This window comes from Protobothrops mucrosquamatus, unplaced genomic scaffold (genome assembly GCF_001527695.2).
Source record: "Protobothrops mucrosquamatus isolate PMUCROS unplaced genomic scaffold, P.Mucros_1.0 scaffold339, whole genome shotgun sequence".
NCBI classification, from domain to species: domain Eukaryota; kingdom Metazoa; phylum Chordata; class Lepidosauria; order Squamata; family Viperidae; genus Protobothrops; species Protobothrops mucrosquamatus.
This window is the reverse complement of record NW_015386676.1, coordinates 172,770-198,992: the sequence shown is the minus strand read 5'-3', so window position 1 is coordinate 198,992 and position 26,223 is coordinate 172,770. Positions and strand designations below refer to the sequence as shown.

Genomic DNA, 26,223 nt, shown 5'->3' with positions numbered 1-26,223 from the left:
AGGTGGATAAACCTTTCTTAGCTTGGGAGGCAACCAATATGCACTGAATTGTTTCATCAAAGAGACATCACTCATCATCAGTACTGCTATGCTGTGGGCCAGCTTCATTTCTTGACTGACTTAGGACTACCATAAATCATATGTTGCAGCATTGAAACCTGAGTTATGAAATCATGATGTATCATTTGAAACAGATAAATGTTAAATGATTTTTTAGCATCCATGCTGGTTCCTAGAAGGTAAACCTATTTCTTAGAGGATGTCTATTTAAATATTGAGGAATCGATTCTAGGTTATTTACATTTTTATAAAAATAAATAAAAATGTAAAGATCTTTCCTACAAGGCTGTTAGTGGTAATGGCCCTATGCAGTGGAAGAGCATTCCATTCAATATTTAAATATACTAAACTATAATATGAATTTTTCCCCTTAAATCAATAACTCTGAAAACATTTTCAGTCATGCATGTAAAGCAGTGGTTCTCAACCTGTTTAATGTCGTGACCCCAACCGGTCGTAAGTCGAGGACTAAACCGGTCGTAAATCGAGGACTAAACCAGTCGTAAGTCGAGGACTACCCAATTGGTCATAAGTCGAGGACTTTCCCTGCCCGGGAGCGCCGCACATGCGTGGTTCCGACCCTTGCGCCGGCCAAGGCGTAGCTGGCAAGCGGCAGAGACGGAGCAGGCCGACCACCAGCTGACCCAGCCCAAGGGAGGTAAGGCACCTGCCGGAAAAGGGGAAAAAAATGGCGGACAGCCTTGCTTGGTGACCCCCGTGAAATAGTCGATCGACCCCAAATGGGGTCCCGACCCACAGGTTGAGAACCACTGATGTAAAGTATTGCAGATTGGTCCACTGGTGGTCAAACTTTCAGCTTTAATCTATTTTATAGATTTTGCACTTGTTTTGCCCAATTATCTCTGTGTGCAAGAAGCTTTGAACTTTTATGTCTCTTAAATGCCTATTCTTAGGATAATAGGCTCTAGGAATAAACTAGTCTTTTTCTGTTCCTATACATCAGTGGTTCTCAACCTGTGGGTCGGGACCCCATTTGGGGTCGATCGACTATTTCACGGGGGTCGCCAAGCAAGGCTGTCCGCCATTTTTTTGTCCGCCATTTTTTTCCCCTTTTCCGGCGGGTGCCTTACCTCCCTTGGGCTGGGTCAGCTGGTGGTCGGCCTGCTCCGTCTCTGCCGCTTGCCAGCTACGCCTCGGCCGGCGCAAGGGTCGGAACCACGCATGTGCGGCGCTCCCGGGCAGGGAAAGTCCTCGACTTATGACCAATTGGGTAGTCCTCGACTTATGACTGGTTTAGTCCTCGACTTACAACCGGTTTAGTCCTCGATTTACGACCGGTTTAGTCCTCGACTTACGACCGGTTGGGGTCACGACATTAAACAGGTTGAGAACCACTGCTATACATGATTACCAGGGAGAAATTGGAAACAACTTTCTATATAGTGCCAATATTTTAGGTTGTCTGTTTTTAAAAAGCACTTTGAAAGCGGTTTCTTTTAAAATATTCCTATTTTTCTCAGGTTTTTTTAATATCAGTTGTTTAATTTGAAGCATAGGTAGTCGGTAACAACTAATACATAGATATCACCAAAGCTGCCAGAATATTTCAAGATATATACTGCAACTTTTTACAGTGCTGATTATAGATATCAATTTTTTTTCCTTGTCTTAGTAAAGACTGTCTAAAGTTGAATACAGATTAATGGAACACATTAAGGGCTGAAATAGAGCAGATTCACTTTGCAGAATGGTTGTGAAAATTGGTGAAAACTTGAGATACAATTATTACTTCTATTTAGATTTTTATAGTTTGGAGCTTTATCCTTACAAGTGTACAATTTCTGGGCAGGTTTCTCTTGCCTATAGGCAAAACACATCTAATGACGTAAATAAATATTTTTGCCTCTTTGATTCCTTATTATGGAATAGTTTAGATTTTTTAATAGTCATAAGTAAAAGATAAAATATTAATACATTTTTCTCTAATTTTCTTCTATAGACAAAGCCTGTTGCATTTGCAGTACGGACAAATGTTAGCTACAGTGCAGCCCACGATGATGATGTCCCTGTTCCAAGCATGGCGATCTCATTTGAAGCAAAAGATTTTCTACATGTTAAAGAAGTAAAATAGTTTACATTATTAATTATTGAAACACTGTTCTGACATACTACTCTTAATTAAGTTTGTTGTTTTATACATATTAGTTATAATAAAAAATTGTTATGTGTGACAGAGATAATAGAGCAATTTGCACAGTTGTTTGGCAGGAGACTCACTGCTCATGCATAACATCTGGCCAGGTGCAACTCCCATCATATCCTTTCAGTTACTTTGATTGACATACTGGGATCCAGAGAATCAGTAAGGTTGCCTGAGACCAAACAAGGTAAGAGAGTGGATAATATGTTTTCATAGAGGATCATTTAAAGCCAAGCAGTCCCTAGTATGAGGTGAGTATAAGGAAACATGAAGGTGAAAGATACCAATTGTTCTGCTGTGTTGGACACGCAGTGCTACTTAAGATTTAAGAGGGACATGGATGGTAATTTAAGGGGAGGAAGTAGGGTTGTGATAGACCACATTTCTGAAGTTCTCTGTAATTTCTGAAATTTAAAGAGTGTGTTACCACTTTTATTTCTGAATAATCTATCTCAAACCAAAGGAAAAGCCTCAGTTCTATCTTTAAATCTCAAATCTCAGTCCAGTGAAGCAGAGCAAGATATAATGACACAGTGATGGAAAACATTATAATTACTGCTGTTGCATCAAGTGCTTGATGAGACATATTTAATTCCTGCTTCAAAATATTGTTTTATTTACCCTTATATTCCTGAAAATGAGATAAAAATGGCGATGTCTTTTCCCACATAAAGCTTCTTCTCTGTACATACATACACATTAAATAGTCGGCAAGGGAGAAAATTCTCAAAGAGAATAATTTACATTTGAGACTGCTCAGTAATCTCTACTTATCCATGAAGGTAGAATATTGTTTACAAAGGGACCCTGAGTTTATGACTCGTAAAATTAGATATTAAGCATTAAAATGAGAAATATCATCCTTCTTGCTTTATCCTAAAAAGATTCTTCGGACAATGAAAAATATATAGTGTAACACCCTAGCTCCAAAGATTTTCTAATTCTTTCTGAAAAGAATTGATTGTGTTGGACATATATACTAGTTTATTGATAGTCATTCTAATGCAAATGTTTAAAATGTGGATTAATTATAGTATCTATACTGGGATTTAATTTATTTAAGTAGAGCTATACATATTTTCAATGAAATGAGCTTCCATCTTCCTTAACATTTTTCAACTTTCTAATACATGATTAAGCTAAGTAGTCAGAGAAGGATATATTTAATGCCAATATCATAATATGCCAATGCCATAATGCCCTTACATAAATCATTGGTGTAACCGCATCTGGAGTATTGTTTGGGTATATAAAAACTGTTATATCCTCAAAAGGAATCTAGGAGAACTAGAGAATGGCCAGAGAAGGGCAACTGAGATGCTGTGAGGAAAGGCTGTAATATTTGGAGATGTTCAATGTGGAAAGGAGGAAAATGATAGGAGAAATGACTGAGATATATAACATTATCATGGCGTAGTGGACAAGGAGAAGCTATTTTCTCCCTCAAAAATTACTAGAACCAGAGGTTCAATGAGATTATATGGAAGAATCAAGAGAGATAAAAAGATTTTTTTTTACCCAACACTTTGGCGTATTCTTTTGTTAACTTCAACAAGAGGCTAATCAGTTCATGGAAATCCTGAAAATCAAGGGCTATTAGTCTTATTGGCAATTGGTTCTTTACTGTTTACTGCTGGACTAGGTGGGCGTATGTTTTCAAACTATTATAGATGCTTTGTTTCAGAAATGAAAGTTGTAAATATCGATATAAAATCCTGGACAATATACATTCTTTTTTCTAAAGTGAAGTTTAGGAATACAATAGCAGCAGATACTTGTATTTGAAGATAAATCATATGTGGTGAATGGAGGGGGGGGAGAATATATATGGTGAGAAAAAAAGAAAGAAAGAGCCTTTAAATTCTGGGGTATTTTTTACTACATGATTCTTTGATTTCCTTTTTTGTTGCTCTGAAATTACAAATTAGCGAAATTCTAAAAAAAAGCAACAGGGAAGCCATTATTAAGGTAAAAAAATGCAAGCATCTAACAGTCATATTTTTTCTATTTTTTAATCACTAAATCAGATTTTTTAATCATTGCTATTATACAAATTTAGTGCAACTTGCATTTTAAATTTAAGTTCTGCATAGCTTATTTTAAATTTAGTAAGACAGTTTGCATCCTCCCTCTCTCTCTCTCTCTCTCTCTCTCTCTCTCTCTCTCTCTCTCTTCCTCACACACACACACACACACACACACACACACACACACACACACACACACTATATGCATAAAAATATATAGATAGATCATACAACTTCAGTGGAGGGGTGAATGAGGGAAGAATGAAAATTGGTCCTTTCCTAAAGCCGAAGTTATTTGTGTATTATGGAGAATAATGATATTCTCCTTGCAATATGTTAATGTCTCCTTTTTTTCCAGGCTGGAGTTATGTCCAAACTGATTATAAAATATATAGGTCACCTCTTTTATCATTGCCTCCTCATAAATTAGTAGCAACACATGGACAAGAAAATAGTATGAAAAAAACTTGATTCTTTGGTGCTCTGCTGTTTCAGAGTATTGTTAAAATATAACACTTCTTGCTAAATTATAATCTACTGAACTTTAGTGCTTTCTGAAACAGGGGTCTTAGTATTACCAATCAGAAAACATTGAGTAGCAGTTTTTTTTCCTGATGAAAATTTTAAAAACTATTTGGAAAATAATGGAAGGATCCAAATAGCAGTAATCACTTGCATTTGAAATAATTTTATAAAGATCTAGACTGCTGTTCCTCAATATCAGTAACTTTAAGCTGTGTGGATTTTGTTTCACAGAATTCCGCAGCGACTGGACATTCCAGGCACAAATCTATTAGTGGCATTTATCATGTTATATTTAATGGAGAAATGTAATTCAAAAGCTTGAAAATATGTTGGTCATACAATTGCTGATATACAGTTTAATTTACTTATTAAGTTATACTATGTGGATATTTAATCATGAAGTAAATAGAGCTCAATGAGTTTTCTGAATATATTGATCTGGCTGGATAAAATTGTGTTATATAGGCAGCACAAAAATACATTGATACTGACAAATACAAACAAAATAATTTTGAAATTCTTTCTTTCAGAAATTTAACAATGACTGGTGGATAGGACGATTGGTAAAAGAAGGCTGTGAAATTGGATTTATACCAAGTCCAGTCAAATTAGAAAACATGAGGATGCAGCATGAACAAAAAGCTAAGCAAGGAAAATTTTATTCTAGGTAATTAAAAGTGTCTGTGAAATTATCTGTGATGAAATAGCATTAAATAATAATAATAATAATAATAATAATAATAATAATAATAATAATAATAATAATAATAATAATAATAAAGTTGGAAAGGACCTTGGAGATCATCGAGTCCAACCCCCTGCTCAGGCAGGAAACCCTACACCATTTTGAACAAATGGCTGTCCAGTCTCTTCTTAAAAACTTCCAGTGTTGGAGCATTCACCGCTTCTGGAGGCAGGTTGTTCCATTGGTTAATTGTTCTAACTGTCAGGAAGTTTCTCCTTAGTTCTAGGTTGCTTCTCTCCTTGATTAGTTTCCATCCGTTGCTTCTTGTCCTGCCTTCAGGCGCTTTGGAGAATAGCTTGACTCCNCGTTCCTTATATGTTTTAGCCTCCAGTCCCCTAATCATCTTTGTTGCTCTTCTCTGTACTCTTTCTAGAGTCTCAGCATCTTTTTTACATTGTGGTGACCAAAACTGGATGCAGTATTCCAAGTGTGGCCTTACCAAGGCATTGTAAAGTGGTATTAATACTTCACGTGATCTTGATTCTATCCCTCTGTTAATGCAGCTCAGCACTGTGTTGGCTTTTTTGGCAGCTGCAGCACACTGCTGGCTCATATTTAAGTGATTGTCCACTAGGATTCCGAGATCCCTCTCACAGTTACTACTATTGAGCAAGGTACCACCCTATATTGTACCTGTACATTTGGTTTTTCTTGCCTAAATGTAGAACCTTACTTTTTTCACCATTGAATTTCATTTTGTTAGATAGCGCCCAGTGTTCAATTCTGTCCAGGTCCTCCTGTATCTTAAGCCTGTCTTCTGGAGTGTTGGCTATATAACAAAGATCAGTTTGTTTATGGTAATGTTCAGTCATTTTCAAACAAAATCAGTTTTTAAAATAAACATTACTTTTATTTCTTTCATTGAAAGGAGAAAAGTGAAAAATCTAAGAAGTTTGATTTCTATTTACATAGAAGCTTAGGTAGAATTTTCATTATGGGAATGTGCATATCATCTCTTGATCATACATGCCTGGCTCCCAAAAAGTTCCTTTTGTTCTTTTTAATTCTTATGGAATCCTAGGAAAGGTTTTGAGTGCTTTATGCAACTGTATCTTGCTGATGTTCACATACTATTTTTTACTTGAGTGAAAAATGGAAAACATTATGACATCACTGAATTATTCATTTTACAGGCACATGAAATGGCTATAAGAACGTGCAAGATCACTTCTCCTCTTCTCTCTTGAAAATTACCTCTATGCCAGCAGTATGACTGAGTTAACAAATTTGGCAGGAATCTAAAGTTGGTTTATTGACACAGAATCAGAAAGCTTGATTGACCAGAATTGCTTCCTCAGGTTTTATGTTAAAACAATGAAGCTGTCAAAGACAAAAAGATAATATTTCATGTTATAATGGTACTTCCTTTCCTCTATGCTTCTTACATTTGAAACAACAAACATGTTATTAGAACTGGTCTTATTATTATCAGAAGTTCAGACCTAAAGTCAACAGAGGAAGGCAGCCCACTTATTTCAATTTGCTCATCATATGAGTTTGTTTAAGAGTAAAAAATCATATGAAAAGCATTAGTTGCTTATCTTCCCTTTTGAGTGGTCACTCAATTTCAAAGTAGACGCTGCAATATAATTTCATTGTTATTAAAATGCATAGAAAGTTACTTAGGTCAGGGACCAAAGGATATTCTGGTATGTAATTAAATAATCTCACTGCCTGCTATTTATCACATTGGAAAAAATAATTTTGATAGTATTCAGGGTTTTTCATTTCCTATTTTTCAATCAGTGGTATATATTTACTTTTAACGTCTTACATAATGTGCTTGTAGTTAAAAGAAATCATGACTGGCTAAATAATGTTATTATAGCATTCAAATGATCTTGAATTTATACTATAGGTAAATTAGAAGGAGTCAGACACTAGACTATTTTTAAATTTTGTAAAATAAAATTAAAACTTGTCTTCTCATAGTCTGAACATACTGCCAAGATTGCTTTCTGAAATATTGTATAACTTTACTGATGATTTGCTATCAAGTTGGTTTTGATCCTTAGTAACCACATACATTTTCTCCTCAATTATTTGTCAGTAACCTGGTCCTAGGCCTTCCAAAAATTGCTACTCAAATCAAGTCCATTGCCTTGCTACTGGCTGTCCTTGTCTTGTCTTTCCTTCTACCTTTATGCCTTTACCATCTGTCTGATGTAGTTATGCCTTTACATCTGTCTGGTATAGAATAATTCAAGCCTGATCTATTTGTGTCTCAAGTAAGAACCCTGGGTCCATTAGGTTGTATCTAATTAACCTAGTATGTTATAGTTTGTGTATAGTAGGAAATAACTCTATTAGGGATCACAAATCCTTTTAAAACAAAATTTTAAATTATATTTCTGCAATTTCTCATATATAGGTACTCCTTGGTGTTTTCTGAGCTTGGTTTTTTTTTCTTGTAGACTTTTTATTACCAAACTAAGTAACACCATCCATGCTAGCAAGGATTCAGCAGTTCAACTCTGATTTACAAATGTTCTGTACTATCAGGATCTATATGTATCTTTGGAAAAACTTGTTCTTATGTGTCAAACCCTTAATTCTTTTTCAGAAGTTCTCTAAAATGTACTGTATATCTTTTAGTATAGAAATCACATAATTATTTGTTCAAGTCCTTGTGATTTTTTCTATTGATCTAAATCTACTTGAACTGTTAATTTTTTAATCAATAAAAAGGCTCCAATTTATTCAACAGAAAGTTTTTGATTTGTAAATAATAACTCTAGAGAGAAGAAGAGGGGAGATTCCAATGGCTAATTAGCCTTTGCTGAAGCCTTTCCAGCAAAATAAAATTATTGTCTCCCTTAGCCTGTTAATTCATTTTCTTGAAAGTTCCAAAGTTCTTAATTCAGATATAGAAGCCATATCCAACTTCCCAAATGACCACTAGAAAATACGAGTTACATCCTGCAGTAATACAATCATTCATCATATAAAGTTGTTGCATAAGTGACATGTGTTGAAAATGATCATATTGAAGAAGAACCATTAGAAAAATTGGAGAAAATCAGATATTCAGTGTAATATTTACAGATTAATTTTGGGTAAGATACATAGCAATAAAAGTCTTGATTGTGATTTTGATTTTGAATTTTGGAACCATTTTAAATATATATTAGAGCACTTGATTATATAATTATTTGTACAGAAAGCTTGTTTACATTTTCCTTGGGGTTTGCCATACTGGAATTCTGTAGCACATATTATTATAATTCTATAAGCATATTCTCTCTTGTTGCTGATTCAAGAAAATTATGAGATTATCAAAAGTGTGTTTGTTTGTTTACTCTAGTAAATCAGGAGGAAATTCATCATCCAGTTTAGGTGATGTAGTACCCAGTTCCAGAAAATCTACACCTCCATCATCTGGTAAGAGATCATATGTTCTTTACTGTGGTCTGCATAATTGCCTATATCAATATACTTTATGCTTTTCAATCAGGAGGCAAATCTTTTTAGTGATGGCAACCATTAACTTTCCCAAAAGATTTATTTAGTCATGTCTCAAAAAGTTTAAATAAGGTATTTTTGTGCATGTGCTAAAATTGTGACAGAATATACATTTAATAATGAATTGATACAGTTAATCACATGTTTGTATTAAAGTAATTTGGTATATAAATAATCAGAGACCCAATTTGCTGTAGCGGTTAAAGCACCAACTCTGGGAAGAAACAATGACAAACAACCTGCAGAATCTTATCAAGAAAACTGCAGGAACGTGTCTAGGCAGTGTCCAAGAATTGTTCACAATTGAACAGAAGGAAAAATATTATAAACACATAGAGTTGTTTAACTTAATTTTTTAACTGAATGAATAACTAGGTAACATCCAGTATCAACTGATAGCATGTTTGATAAATTACTAAAGGTGTAAATTTGTGTGGCTAACTTTAACCTTTTCTAGCATCAGTAATGAGAAATTGTACTAGTCTTATGCAGAATATCATGTTCTTGTATCTTATATAGTAAAACTACAAAATTGATGGTCATTCATGTATATATTTTTTAAAATGGGATTATATAATATCTGGACTACAAGTCTATATTCTAATTATAATTGAATTTATTGCCATATACTTTCTGTGGGTTTCCCACAGGTGATAACATATTATCTCCAAGGTTATTTACAACTCTTACATTATATCATTCTATGATCTTACTGGCAAATGTGGGGAATGGGGTCCAGCAGGATTTTCTACAAGTTCTGTGAAGAGATTTAAGTTAGAAAATGCAGAAAAAGAATTAGTGGATTCATCCATTTCCCTAACTTTTATTGTAATTTGCTTGTAGAGGTAATGCCTTGATTATGAGTCTCTCTTTGTTTTCTTTGTCTCTAACATGGAAATGTTAACATTGATTGCACCTGATAACTGTTGTTTTGAATGTCTTCAAATTTTGTTAAAACATTTTTGGTTTGAGTAAACAGAATAGCCATATTTAATTTTAAAAATAGAAAGAAATGGCTTAAAATCTACAAAACAACAAGAAGTAACTGATTTTGATGCTACATAATAGACTGCAGTAATAGGTGCTTTAACATAATTTATGGGGCATGATGCTCAGCGGTTAAAGACAGCCTGGGTTCAAGATCTGAATGCCACTTGATGGGATTGTCTGTTACTTGCTCCAGCTCCTGCAAGCCTAATAGTTTAAAAGCATGCAAATGCAAATAGATAAATAGGTACCACTTTGGTGGGAAGGTAACCATGTTCCATGCACCTCAGCATATAATCATGCTGATCACATGACCACAGAAATGTCTTTGGGCAACACTGGTTTCTTTGGCTAAGAAATGGAGATGAGCCACACCCCCTAGAGTCAGACATGAATGGACATGGAAAATATTTATCTTTACCTTTAACGTAACATAATTAATAGGATTTCACTTTATTGCAAAATGTATTTTTATTTTTAATGTTGATTTTTATTATTGTTTTATTATTCTTACTTTTAAATGATATTTTGTGGTTTTGATTCTTGTCTGTACTCTTGAGACTAAATTATAAATATTTTGGATAAAAGACATAGCGTTCTCCAGTCAACATGAATTTAGCAGAACTTACAAGTAATAAAGTAGCCGTTGCAGTAAAACACAAATTAATAAATCCCATGGAAAAGCTATATTTATATATTTATTTATATAAAACCATTCAAAACTATATAATGAAATAGAATATTAAATACTTAAATTTTGATAGACCAGTATGTTTTTTTATTTGTCATTTTAACATTAGTTACAAATGACTAAATTGATTTCTTAAAAACAAAATTCCAAATCACTGATATGCAGTATTCCTATCCTTGAATTGTCCATCAGTTATCACTTTTAATAGCTTTAGGAGCATGTAATAGGGCTTTAAGTAGTGGTGGTAGAGCCTGAATAACTTCATGAAGGAAAAGGCAATTTTTCAAACTCACTAGTCCCAAGCTTTATGCAACCTGAGCCCTTTCCTACCTTTCTACATAATACAGTCAAGACAAGTACATCAATACTTTAAAAACAAACTCTCAAAACATCATCCAGTGTTATTACAATCTTAATATTAAATAGTCACCATGTTAAAATATATTAAATAGCTGTGTTTTTTAAAAAAACAAAAGCTGTTTTAACTTGCTGATGCAAGGTGTGTCTTCCTGGAGGTTGGAGGGTGGGAATTAAACCTTGGATGTAACTTCTTCTGTTCTTTCAACCAAATGTTTCATGGGGAAGTAAAAACAAAAGTATTTCAACACTCCAGCAAATTTATTATTGAATTATTTTGTATTACTGTTGGTTAAAATTTCTCAAATAACTGAGTTTTACATTTGCACATCAAACTTAATTATAAAACCATTGTCACAAATCTGTTGAATTCCATATTCAGTTGGAAGACACTTCTTTCAAAAGTAGCCAGTGTAATGCAACTTCTGGTCATGGTTTATGAATCATCCCTAGTAGTTTTGTGTGTCATTCAAATAAAGAACATACATTATTTCTATTTGAATTCATGGATGATTTTAGCTTAATTTATGACTGATTAATCAGGTGATATTGCATTAAATGGCATAATTTTAAAAACACTTAAGAACATTTGCACTGCTCCTGATTTCAGACTAAATTATCCTTATATTTATACTTCTGCTTTGCAAGGATTAAAATAAATTGTATATCTGTTCTTAATTGTTTAATACATGCATAGTGCAATAATATTTAAGTGAAATATATTTATTTAAACTTGAGCAAAGCTTTAGTTTGTTTAAATAGAAATCTAGGTAACTTTCTAACTTTCTCACATAATTACATCGTATTTTCATTGATTACAAAAAATAAATTACAGCTGTTTAAAACTGCTGTGGTTTGTGCAAAACCAATTTATTATATATTACTATACAAATATACAAACAAAATATTTTTTAATTTATAATTATTTTATCTGCAGTACTGATCTACATTCCTTCCTTGAGAGAATGAAATAATTACGCTTAAGTTTTTTGTTTTGGTCATGGCCCAATACGTAATCCTCTTATAATTTTAATTCCAGCAGAAAGTATGATTTCCAATATATAATGTTTGCCCGTGGACAACCATATATTAGATCAATGTTTCTCAGCCTTGGTAACTTTAAAATGTATGGACTTCAACTCCCAGAATTTTCCAATTGTATGCTGCTGGGGAATTTGGCGAGTTGAAATCCAGACATTTTAAAGTTGCCAAAGTTGAAAAAAACTTTATTAACTATATTATTTTTTAAGATTGATTAATCTCTGTTCTAAGGATTTTGGAATTTCATAAATTCATCCAGTAACACTGGTTGTAAGAATCTGCTTGTGAATTCAGTATTTGATACAAATATTTCCTCATTCTTAGAGATATATGATCAGTTTAAAATAAAATATATGCATAGATATGAGTTGTTAGTAAAATTGGAAAAATTATGACCAAATATTAGATATAATTTATACTTTTGCCATATATATTCATGTATAACATATTTGTCATTAAGCCAACTCTCAAAACTATGTTTTAATTTTCACAACTGGCATATGTGAGTGGCACGTTTTCATGGTATTTTGGTTAAAACTCTTAGGGTTGGCTTATCCAAGAAGGGCTTATCTAGAAGTGTGTACAGGTAATTTTAAAAAGTATCAGCACATATACTTGCAGATTAGCCCATGTGTGAATAAGCTAAATTCAATTTGGGGGGTGTATTTTGACACATAAAATTCTTTGTTTATCTGCCAGGGTATATGGTATATTACTCTGAATGTACATATTCTGATATAGTATATTTTTTAGAATTCCCTTTTTCTCCTTCTGTTTGATGGATCTGACATGCAACACTACTGTTTTAATATGTACCTCTCCTTCCTGTCTCATAATTTTATATTGTTTATCTGTATATAGCTATAGATATAGATGCCACTGGTTTAGAGGCAGAAGAAATTGATATTCCAGCAAACCATCGCTCCCCCAAACCCAGTGCAAACACTGTCACATCACCCCATTCCAAAGAGAAAAGAATGCCCTTCTTTAAGAAGGTAACACCTACTTCCAAGATGCCATCTGTACACCTGCTCACTGCACTGTGTTACATTTGAGTCCTGTTGACTGTCTGTGTCTCTTGACAGGACAATAACATGCATGCCTTTGTTGTTCTTTGTTTCTTTTTCATGCTGCTGTAGCTAAGCAGAAACAGAAATCGGTAAGTTTGCGCTGACAGAAGCTATGTTTAATCTGCCATTGGCATCATTAGCATCATCACATACAGTTTATATTATGCAATCACTTTAATACAAATAAATAAACTCATCAAACAGCTGGCTGATCCCATAAAACAGCAGACTAGGCCCTGTGAGTGACTGAGTCCTAATTGCTTATGGTACTTTTCCTTTTTGATGGAATAATAAGCAGCTGAAGGAATATTTTAAAACATCCATGGAAGTAAATTTTCAAGACCTAGATGATGCACCACACTAGTGCATGCTTACTCTTTGTCATTTTTCCAGAATTTTTTTACTTGTGATTCAGATTTATAACTAATTTTTGTTAAATCTAAATAGATACTCATCTTGTTCTTTAAAAAGAACCTGCAATTTTTAATTTAGTCAGTATTTAAACTTCTAATCCACTAGGTGCAAAATCTGCAAATGAGCAAGACCAGTGGAAAACTGCAGACTTGTTTTGGCGGTCTACTGTGAGTTTTTCCTATTGTCATATATAAATTATTTCCCATTGTTCTTGCCTTCTCCTCAATCATATTGTAGTATCTTGCCTATTAAAATCTGGTGGCACCTTTCTTAATCAAAAGTACTCCATAGATAGGGTATCAGAGACATAAATCATCACGATCTTTTTCCTCCATCCTGGGACTCTTAATATACTCCAGAAAGCCCTATAGAATTTGTTATAACTGCTGTCAAGCAGTTGAAATGTAATTGTTTTTTTTAATAAAATCATTTTTAATTTTTATTTTCAGCAAATACATTCTTACATTGCTTACTCTGTGCATTTGCCCTCTCTTAGACAAGTTTATTTTAGATATGAGTGCCAGCTCTCATAATTCTTTAACCAATGTGGCCTCAAACTGCAGGGCTGGAGTCTGAAATTGGAGAAGGTTGATAGACATAATTTCTCAGAAATTCAGTCCAGATGAACAAATTCTCTATTTTTAAAGTTTTAAAAATACAATATTCAACAAACACCCATTGCTGCATTAATTTCTTCAGCAACATCATCTCCAGTTGGCAATAGTTTGCAAAATAGAATTGATCAAATTAGTAGTCCCCAGTAGTACATCTTGTTGAGAGGCAAAATATGATCTTAACAAATAAAATATATTCTTTCTTGCAATTGCATTTATATTTTTTCATATATATAATTCTGTTCTTTTGGGGGGGGTTACATAGTAATCCTGTACATGACTAGCTGAAACTTTCGTTATGCTGTAAAATTTTAATTTTTCCTGACTTACTTTTGAGTAGAGGTCAGTAAAATTGTACCTTATCAAGAAAGGAGTCTATTGGTGGTAACACTACTTACTAATTATTCTTAATTTCTTCTCTCTTTTTTTGTAAGAGAGCTCTGAAAAATCTCAACAAAATTGCCAGGTGCAATGGTAATTGCTATGATATGTTGACATTTGTTCGCCATAATTTGGACAGACATTCTAATTAATTCACTGATGAATCAAAGCATACCCATCAGATGGAAAAATCACCCTCATTAGTTTGGGGAATGAATTTGAAAGAGTAATATAGAAAGGAATGCCTCTTGTAGTCCATTTTAGCCCCTTAACATATTGCCACTGACAGCATAGCTAATTAAAACTGGGAAAAGCTGAAGACTGGCATACAATTGAGTTTAACAAGTACCAGTATTCCATCAAATAAGGTAATTTCTGTACCTACTTACCCTAATTTTCAAGGGTTATGATTAGTGTGAGGCTTTTATAGATAGTTACCATAAGACATGGACATATTACAGCAGGGCCCTGATCTGCTAAATATAAAGCGGGTCATAACATAGTTCTTAAAGGTTGATACATAATGCATGCAAAAGATTATACCTAGCAAGAATAATTCTGATAGTATACATGTCTATAACACAACGAATTAATAGGCTTTGCTTCTAACCATTCAGACAGATCTGGCACTCTAAAAACTTAAGTTCACATGCTTTTGATGCCTTGGGCACTATATATCATTCTACTTACATTATCAGTTATGTGGTGAATTGAATGAAAACAAACTCTAACACTGATATATGTTTCATGTGGTAGGTTGCTTTAGACTGCTGCTTGCGTGGCATTTTGTGCTGTTGCTGTATTATGTTTGTCCTTGAGTTCTTATGATTGTATTCTATCTTATTGCTTTTTGTGGTTTTGCTGTGGATATATTGAATAATTTTGAATCATCCCGTAATGTTGATTTACATATTTATACCATGTAGGTCCTTGAAAAATAAATTCGGCATACCTATATTTAAGATTTTCCCAGATTGATAGTTACATTTGACATATATTGCACTCTGCAAGAAACCATCAAAATTTCAAAATGAGCATTCTGGGTGGTTATTGTTTTTGTTTTTTATTTCCCTTCAAGCACATGAGCTTTTTCCCAACTTCATATAATTGATAATTAATGTGTAAATTTTAAAATTACACATTAATTATAAATTACATATATATACTGTAAATATGTGATTTATAAAATAGAATGGATTATCTTGAGATGTTTCTGATATTAGCCAGGGTCATCTAGGAAGAGAAAAACTACTGCAGATGATTTTTTTTATGCATTTAGAGTGCAGTTATAGCCATACATGTGGATTCCTAATACCATTGAACCAAGTTCTTTAGCTGTCAGCATGTAGGCGATGGTATTTCAAAATAGTGTCATTAGGATTTAGTAAATTTCAAATTTATATTGATAGATTAAAAAAAAGGTTTTTTTTCTTTTCTGTTGACCATACTTCACAGTATTATTAAGAGATTGTTTGAAATCCTTTGATTGTATTTCCTAAATTTGGATAAGAGAGGGAAACAGATTTCTGCAGATTCAATGAAATCTTCATTTACTTTTTGATATGTGTCTTTTACAGTCATTGTCTTTGCCCTCCTAAATAATTATTCCAATTCAAAATACAATTTAATCTCACTCTGCAAATAAGATTTGGTAGAAGCATTTAAATTCTTAGAAATATCAATAATATTCATATAATAGTTTCACAATGTTTTTGGAAAAAAGTCTCAGGCAAAGTAATTTTTTCCTGATGACATCAATCAGTTTTGTTAAATAAACATGTGAAGAAAAAACTTTGAAGCTTGATATTGCAATTATCTTTTTGATCTTTATCAGACAGAGCACATCCCTCCATATGATGTAGTGCCTTCTATGCGACCAGTTGTTTTAGTGGGGCCTTCTTTAAAGGGATATGAGGTAGGAATATTATAAACCTCTTTTATTTTATTTGAAACTGCTTTTCAAAATTTAGTAAAAAAGAATTCCAGTATATTTTTCCATTATGAATCAGAATAAACTAAAATGGATAAGTATAAAATCGTACATTTTTTTATCCAGATTTGTCATGACATGTGGATGTATTATTTTATTCCAGGTGACGGATATGATGCAAAAAGCATTATTTGATTTTTTAAAACATAGATTTGAAGGGCGGTAAGTATTAAGAATATAATCTAAATTAGAGTGAAATTAACATCTCTGTTTTATCCAATTTTATCTGCATTTCTCTGATTTCAAGTTTGGTTGTATATTCTGTTAGTTATTTGTAGTATGTATTAGATCTAGGGATAGAAAAAGAAATATATTGCATTAGGAGTAACTATGTGTTAAAAACATTAATCATTCTACCTGCTTGCCTAATTTGGCACTGTATAGAAGAGAAAGGATAGAAATATCCAGTTAAGAAAGATTAAATCTGCTAGGAAATATGGTAATAAAACTTATTGATAGAATTTTAAAATGAGTGAAATAAATCCACTTAAGAAAAAATACTGAGGAACATAACAGAATATTGTAAAATTTATATGGTAGGAAGAAAGTGGATAGAGAGCCCTCTTCCACCCTCAACTGCATTGTGCAGAGTTGAGGATTTTGCTATGGCATTGAATCAATTAGAATGAGTTAAATCATGGAATTTGGTACTATTTCAGTACAGGTAGTGCTTGAATTAATAATAGCTCATTTAGTCACCATTCAAAATTACAGTAACACTGGAAAAAGTTACTTCTGACTGTTTTTCACACGTACAGCCATTGCAGGATCCCCATGGCCACGTGATCAAAATTGAGATACTTGGCAACTAACTCATATTTATGATGGTTGTAGGATTCCCTGTGATCAATTTTTGTAACCTTTTGACAAGACAGTCATGAGGAAGCCAGATTCACTTAAAAACTGTGCTACTAACTTAAAAACTGCAGTGATTCACTTAACAACTGTGGCAAAAAAGGTTATAAAATGGGACAAGTTAACAAAAGTCTCACTTAGCAACAGAAATGTTGGGCTCAATTGTACTCATAAGTCAAGGATTACCTATATTATAAGATGTTTCTATCAATATGCACATTTCAAAGAAGAAATTTGATAATATGTGGAAGATTAAGCATCTCATTATTAGTCATGTTGATGTTTGTGACCATACACTTTCAGTGAAACCTGCTGCTAAAAAGTCCTTAGAGCACGGGTCTTCAAACTTGACCCTTTTATGACTTGTGGACTTCAACTTCCAGAATTCCTCAGCCAGGCACGCTGGCTAAGGAATTCTGGGAGTTGAAGTCCACAAGTCATAAAAGGACCAAGTTTGAAAACCCCTGCCTTAGAGTGTCTATTGTCCTAATCTCCTTGGTTGAAGGGTAATCAAATGATATGCCAAAGAAATATTTGATCAAATCTCTGATGAGGTACCATATGTACATTGGTGGTAGGGTTTCACCAGCAGCATAAAAATATTCTTCATACTATAAGTAGTTTAGGATCCTCTCTCCCATATAAATAGGCTCCTGATAGGTCTAAATTACAAAGAGCATTTGATCTATCACAGATCTTCCTATTTCTGTCTCTATCACTTTCCTGCCCACCTACAATAGTGGAAGTTCTGTGTGATCATAGAGAGATCTAATGCAGAATCCAGCAGGTTAAACTTTACAATAAATACTGGTTCTGTGTATTCCATAGCTTTTTTTCTTTTTGAACATTTCTAAAGGTAATTTCTAAAGATACTGTAAGAGCTGGTAAGGTAAATAATAAATCAAAGAAATAGTGAACTATTTATTCAGTTAAGAGTGAATTCAAACTGGGAATATGGAGAGTAAAAGAAAGGTGATATTAATGGGACAGAAACCAAAAGTAAGATTATAAGAAATAAGATTCCTGTTCAGAGAGAAAATGTCATATTATATGCTGAATGGATTTTTTAAAAAATGTCTGTAGAGATAGAAGCATATTGTCTTTCTATTTTGTATCAGCAGCTAAAACAGTTCATTTAAAGATGTGTGTAACATTGAATTCAATTGCTGCTGATTCATTTGCTTTCATAAATTTCATTTCTTGAATTTTAATAGTCACAACGTTGTTTGTGTTTTGTTATGTTTATTTAGTATCTCAATCACACGGGTTACAGCAGACATCTCGCTTGCCAAACGTTCAGTATTAAACAATCCCAGCAAGCATGCGATAATAGAACGATCCAATACAAGGTCAAGCTTAGGTAAGGGTATGAAATGATAACAATATTACCAGCCATGAGCTAATTGGGTTTTTAAAAAATATTCATTGTAATGCCAGCATATTAATTCTAACCAATTTTTATCAATTCTAGGTCTGGATTAAAAAATATACATACAAACCCTAAATTAACTTTTCTCCTTTTTGAAGTTACCTTTAGTATCAATATAATATTAACTTTTTGGCTTGTTGAGATAAAATTATGTTCAGGTTTCAAGGTAACAAGTTTTTGAAGTAAAAATACTAACTTCTTGGCTTGTTCAGGTGAAATTATGTTCATGTTTCAAAGTAATATCTTTCAAATTTTTGAAATAAAAATCTGTCAAATATATTCTGAAACTATGTAAATTAAGGAGTTATGGGGAAATGATGAAATTACAAAATGAACTCATAATCTAGTATATAAATTGTTACTCATCCATAATCCTATTGATATAAAAGCAACATATATATTTTCTAGAATTGCATTAATCTTTGAAAAAAAGTATGTTTTCATATTTATATTTATTTATTATTTATTAAATTTATTTGCTGCCTATACTGTATATATAATTAACCAACAGTACTGGAATACATGTTTAATTTAGCAAAGATTTCATATCACTACTGACATTCTTGAGATTACAGGTAAGTCACAATTAATTGTATTTTAATAATGTGATCTTAATAATGTTGATAATTTGGTTTAATTCAGTGCAAATTGTAAACTGATACAGGTTATGTTTAGTGTAATCCAAACTTCAGTTAACATGTGGCTAGCACGTGTACAGTTGAGGCTAGGGCATGTACAGTTGGGTTTGGAGTTTAAGATGCTGCTAATCTTAATGTCTGCAAAATAAAGAAAAAGAAGATTCTGTTAGAGGAAAATAGAAGTTTAAAAAAGAAAAGTTATCTTTGCTTTCTATAATTGCTCTGTGGCTGTGTTAACTGTAACTTTAAATTAAAAGTTTTATCCTTTACTATAACATTTTGGTAATATACATATAAAAATATGTTTAAATATTCATTGCCTATTTCTATCAAGCTGGAACCAGTTGCCATAGTTTCCATAAAAATATCACTTTGAATAGTAAGAATTCAAATAATGCAATATTTTGTAGAATTCATTAATATTAATCAAGACCTGTAATCAAAGAACGTCTTCTGTTGTTGTTTTTGCAAATCTGTGATTGTGCATTATAGACATTCCTTAAATAATATAATGATATCAAACAATCTTGACCTAATTTTTTTAAAACTATATTGTTTATTCAGGAAAACAATTTCAATCAAACAATCAATTTTTATTACGCTCATAGACCAGCATTAACAAATAATATTTTTCCTTGTCCCCTGGCCAATAATTATATTCCAGTTTTGGATATCCATAATAAATTCCATGGCTGTTCCACAGACTGAAAATTGTTAAACAAAGTTGCTGGCTTTCATTTATCTGTACATTGCAGTAAGTAGAAAACTTAAAAATAAATGCTGGTATGATTTCTCACTATTTTGAGAGAAGGGGTATTAGATCATGCCAGGCAAATTTTATTGCATTCTTTGATAAAGTGACAAAATTAGTGGATCAGAGAAATGCTGTGAACATAATTTACTTGAACTTCAGTTGATAAAGTAGACCACAACCAACTACCTAATAAGATAGTGAAATGAGGAATAGACAGCATCACCACCAGATGGATCCATAGCTGGCTGACTGGCCGTACTCAGCGTGTGGTCCTCAATGGAACCTTATCTACATGGAGGGAAGTGTGTAGTGGGGTGCCCCAAGGCTCTGTTCTGGGCTCAGTGCTCTTCAACATCTTCATCAACGATCTGGACGAGGGGATAGATGGGGAACTAATCAAATTTGCAGACGACACCAAGCTGGCAGAAATAGCCAACACTCCAGAAGATAGGCTTAAGATAGACTTGAACATTGGGCACTATCTAACAAAATAAAATTCATTGGTGACAAAAGTAAAGTTCTATGTTTAGTCAAGAAAAACCAAATGCACAGGTATAGTATAGGTGGTATCTGGCTCAATAGTAATTACTGCGAGAGGGATCTTGGAGTGGACAATCACTTAAATATGAGCCAGCAGTGTGCTGCAGCTGCCAAAAAAGCCAATGCAGTCCTAGGTTATATTAACAGGAATAGAATCAAGATCATGTGAAATGTTAATACCAATTTATAATACCTTCCACACTTGGAATATTGCATCTAGTTTTGGTCGCCATAGTATAAACGATGTTGAGACTGAGAAAAGAGCAACAAAGATGATTAGGGGATTGGAGGACAGTTGCAGGAATTGGGTATGTCTACTTTAATAAAAAGGACTAGGGTGACATGATAGCAGTGTTCCAATATTTGAGGGATTTCCACAGGGAAGAGATGGACAATCTATTTTCCAAACTAACTGAAGGCAAGATGAGAAGCAATGGACAAAAACCTCTCAAGGAGAGAACCAACTTAGAACCAAGGAGAAAATTCCTGATGGTTAGAACAATTACCTAGTGCAGGGGTAGGCAACCTTGGCTCTTTTATGACTCCTGGACTTCAACTCCCAGAATTCCTGACCTAGCCATGTGGATCGACTTGCCTCCATAAGTTGTGAATGCTCCAACACTGGAAATGTTTAAGATAGAGGTTGGTCTGAAATGGTATAGGGTTTTCTGGCTGAGCAGGGGATTGGACTAGAAGACCTCCAAGGTCCCTTCCAACTCTATTATTCTATTCTGTTCTGTTCTGTTCATTGCTTTATTTTATTTTATTTTATTTTATTTTATTTTATTTGTGTGTGTTTGTGTGTACTGAGGGTTTTTAAGAAGAGATTAGACAACCATTTATCTGAAATGTTATAGGGTTTCCTGCTTGAGAAGGGGTTGGACTAGAAGGTCACCAAAGTCCCTTCCAACTTTGTTATTCTGTAATTCTTGTATAAACTATGTAATGGAGCTAACTTGCATAACCCTAAGCCTTGCCATTCCGCTCACTCTGAGAGCTCTAGCTGACTTTTACTGCTGATAAGGTATGCCTAGCCAGGCCCTCTACAAGGCAGCTGCTGGCCTTGCCAGGCCTTCTTCTCGCGGCTACTCAAGCTGTTTTCATGAAGCTTCAGGAGACTTCTCAGGCCTTCTAAAATTTTGCAAGAGGCCTTGTCCACTGTTCTCACAATGCTTTGGAAAGCTTTTGAGGACTTCCAAATTATTGTGAAAAAGATTTGGAGAACAACAGGCATAGCTTTAAAATGCTCCTAAAGTTTTCTGAAAAATTGTGAGAATGCAAACTATTTGGAGAACAGCATGAGCGATATTGGGAAGAAGCCTGAGTGCATCTCATTACAGTGACAGACAACAAAGGTTAGCTTGAATGGCAGAGCAGGGTAAGACGAGTGAGAGCAGGACAGCAGAATGCAGGTGACAAGGCCAGCAGGCTAAACAAAATCCAGAATGTTAAGGCCAATAGGGCAAGCAAAGTACAGGATGGTAGGGCAAATGGAGCACATAATAATAGGAGTGGTTGGGGCTTTGTGCTGTGGCATTGTGATGGCTTACCATGGTGTGGAACTTGAGGTACATTCTTTGGCAGGATAGCTGAAGAGAAGGCTCGGGCAGTGTCTCTACTTCAGCCCCAGCACTGCCACCAAGGAGTGCTAATTGTATAGACTGGCCAAATTGTATAGACTGGCGGGGGAGGGCAGATAGGCAAAGGGGACAGTTGAAAGACTCCTGTGGTTCTGAGTGCAGGCAGATTGCCAAGTCAGCTGGATTTTTCTCCCAATCCTAGGCACTTTTTCAAATGCCTAGAAAACTGCATGAATCAAATTTGACTTGAAGGCAAAATGATATAAATAAGTTCTATTTATTGTCAGATCAGTTATTGTGTTTTAGCTGTGGTATTAATTTTGTTGTGCCCTTACTGCCAATATTTTTTAGGCTAGAGATTAATCAATTTTTCTGTGTCTCCCATTAATTACAATATGCCCATTGTAATTAATCTAAGACAGTGGTTCTCAACCTGTGGGTCGGGACCCCATTTGGGGTCGATCGACCATTTCATAGGGGTCGCCAAGCAAGGCTGTCCGCCATTTTTTTTGTCCGCCATTTTTCCCCCTTTTCCGGCGGGTGCCTTACCTCCCTTGGGCTGGGCCAGCTAGTGGTGGGCCTGCTCCGTCTCTGCCGCTTGCCAGCTATGCCTCGGCCGGCACAGGGGGCGGAACCACGCATGCGCAGTGCTCCCGGGCAGGGAAAGTCCTCGACTTACGACCAGTTGGGTAGTCCTCGACTTACGACCGGTTTAGTCCTCGACTTACGACTGGTTTAGTCCTCGACTTACGACCGGTTTAGTCCTTGACTTACGACCGGTTGGGGTCGCGGCATTAAAAAGGTTGAGAACCACTGATCTAAGATATCTCTTTGGATTCCAGCCATAATATTTGTGTATAATATCTCAGTATATGATGCATAACAAGCTCCAGTAAAATGATTATATCTTGATTTTTTTTCATTGCGGAGTTTAAAAATGCCTATTTTCCACATAGGTACATTGGATTTCCATTTAAGAATTAACTGGACCTAAACATAAGCTTTATCAAAGTTGTTGCATGATGTATAATCATTAAGTACCAAAGAAGTTCTTATTCACAATTTATTTGTGAATAAGAACTATTCCAAGGTCATCCAATATTCTCAAAAAATCAAGAATTATATTCTGAAAATCTTTTGGGGGGAAAAAAGCTCCTCAGTTTTATTTTATATTTTACATTTTTACGAGGTAACATAATCCAGTTTTGTTAATACAAAATGCATGTTGCTTTCTTAATTTTCTGTTTTTTAGATAAATTTATATTGAACAGATTGCCATTATATATATTTTTATGCATTGAATGGAAATATATTAGAGACTACCAAGGATTTGTCTTTGAAAAGTTTTATTAAAAAGTACATTCTTTTGAAATAAATATGCTTCACTCAAAACACAGTTTAAATTTCAGTAGCTGTAATGCAGAGGTGTCAAACTGCCATCCCATGGGTCGGATGTGTCATGGCGAAACTGCGCCCACCCTGTTGCCGGAAATGGAAAAAAAGTCACGATACATCGCAATATGTCACATGACGTTGCAAGTTTGACACCCCTGCTGTAATGCAATCCTGTATGTCCATAGTTAGTATCTGTAATGCTTCTGAACCAAACGTGGCTTTTGCTTCATTTCTTTGTCAGTTTCAAATCCAACCGTTTCTTATTTGCTCCCATGAACATCATCTTTCTAGTTGCTCTTGTAAGTTTATCTCATTCTGAATGTTTTGGACAAGATCCTGATTCTCTTGGGTTTTTCCATTCATTACTGCCCACCCTTTCCAGATGTTTTGGGTATGTATATAAAATTGCTAGTTATTTTTCCTTTTGTGCGTGTTTAGTACGCATTGTAGCTCACAAAATCACTATCTGCTATTGATAGAAGGTTTTGTAATGGCAAAAATAGGTCATAGTTTGTACTGAATCTTTTTCTGGAAGAAAATAGGTATAAAATATTTGATACTGTAATTAGAGTTTTAAATAACAGAATTCTTAAATTTTGTATTGCACTGGTCCAAAACTGTAGATGTGCATGTTGCTGTTTGTGATCACTATTTTCCATTGTGGAATTGGGCTACATGTACCTACATTGTTGCATGCACAAAAAGGGTACACTGCCTTGAATATGTTGCCTTTAAAGCTGTGTTTGTCTTGTTGCTGTATACATTGTGTAGATTGTTTTTATACTATGATCTCTAAATAGTTTTTAAGAATATTTATACGAATACACAATTAAGTGATGGTCAAGATATTCATGCAAATAAGATTTAATGCACACACTGAATTACTCTTGGGAATTTATTACTTAAAAATTCAGTACGTCATTCATATTATTATATCCATTTTTTCAGCCACTTTAGTAGCCACTTTATTTATTTACAGCCAATTTGGCCTATTTCAATTTAGAGGATCTTATTCTCAGCCTGATTAGGAGGGGGAGAAAAAACTAAGAATAGCTCATAGACTTCATATATCCCTTCATATATTACATTAATTTTCAGAGTAGAATTTTTGCTCTGCAAATATAAAGAGTTATTTGTCAACATGTTCACTCTAGAATGATACATCCCTAGTTTATTACAGTCAAAGACCAATACAATTAAAAATACTCAAGGAGTATCTAGTTGACAGTTCTAGAATAAAATAATAACTAACAAAATCTATGGCAAAATGATAATTTGGAATCCTATCTTTCAGTTGCATATAAAGAACAAGGCCTAAGCTATAATATAATAATTAGTCCTTAAATTGCAAAGGCCTCTAGTCATTAGTTATTAAAATGCATCAAGGTGATAATATCAAAACATTTAGTTCATTAATTGTGTAAAATAACTATAATGGATTTATTCATCATTCTGACAAATCCTTAGTGCTGCTGCACAGAATCTAACTACATGCGCTGCGGCTACAATCTGTTCATCTTTAATCAGCCACTGAAGATAAGTAGTGTCAGAATTACTAGGATACCTGTTAATTATCAGGAAAATAAATTTTGTGTGAATGTCTCTATAAAAAGAACAGCAAAGAAAGATATGTCCAGAGGTTTGCACTCTTCCAGAATCACAGGGACAGAGTCTTTCAACCAGTGATATCCCTTTATATTTGCCATCAGTGCTGATGATAAATGAAACGTAAGTAAACAACCAAGCTCAGAGAGCACCAAAGACTCCACAGTTCAACCCTGAACTATATTCTCTTCCAAGAATTTCTGATTTCTTGATGAGCCTGAGTCATTTTCTTTCTGAGATGCTACTAAATAGCTTCCTTATTTGAATAAAAAAAGTCATCATTTGTCAGATCTACTAATTGTAAGGCCTCTTTAGAACCTTAAAATAATTGGTTGTAATTAAAACTTGCCTGAAAAATATTCAATTCTTCCTGTTTTGAAATCTTCTTTGTAGCTTCTTGACATTCATTATTTTCTTTCTGGTTATGATAATATTGGGTCTCTTAACCATTTTGCATTATACGAATAGCTCCATTTTCTTTCTTTAAAATGTCAAGCTTTTTGAATTTTAGGATTTGTTTAATGACAAATTTTCAAATAAAATAGAAGTATGGAGAAGAAACATTCATTGGAAAATATACTATGACATGTTACATTTATTTTAAAAACACTTTTTAACAATTTTATTTTTTTTTTAAATAAATTTTTATTAATTTTTCATTGAAGAACAAAAACATAAATCTTTTATCACAATATCAACCATAAAAAAAAAATCAACACCAATCAATACCTTCACGGACGTGTCCGGTGTCCCCCTTCCGCACCACCCTCTCACTTACTTACACCTTCCTCCTCACTATCCTACCACCACTCCTCCTTCCTCCCTCTTTCCTACCTCCCTTTCTCCCTCAACCATCCCGTCCGTGCAGTTGGGGTACCACCGGGCACTTCCTTAAAAAAAAA

At 33.9% G+C, this 26,223-nt stretch overlaps 1 protein-coding gene across 5 annotated transcripts in view; it reads left to right on the top strand.

Annotated features, from left to right (window-relative positions):
* CACNB2 (calcium voltage-gated channel auxiliary subunit beta 2) overlaps positions 1-26,223 on the top strand; it is a 181,657-nt gene that overhangs the window by 142,119 nt on the left and 13,315 nt on the right. For 2 of the 5 annotated variants that reach the window (XM_015815377.1, XM_015815378.1), the window contains 7 exons: positions 2,021-2,143; positions 5,304-5,440; positions 8,823-8,899; positions 13,196-13,215; positions 16,370-16,450; positions 16,629-16,687; positions 18,631-18,740. In XM_015815377.1, coding sequence (XP_015670863.1) covers positions 2,021-2,143; positions 5,304-5,440; positions 8,823-8,899; positions 13,196-13,215; positions 16,370-16,450; positions 16,629-16,687; positions 18,631-18,740 — 607 coding nt within the window. Of the gene's footprint in view, positions 1-2,020; positions 2,144-5,303; positions 5,441-8,822; positions 8,900-12,917; positions 13,052-13,195; positions 13,216-13,645; positions 13,708-16,369; positions 16,451-16,628; positions 16,688-18,630; positions 18,741-26,223 lie in introns of all 5 variants that reach the window. The other 3 variants (XM_015815374.1, XM_015815376.1, XM_015815375.1) reach the window with 2 other exon arrangements.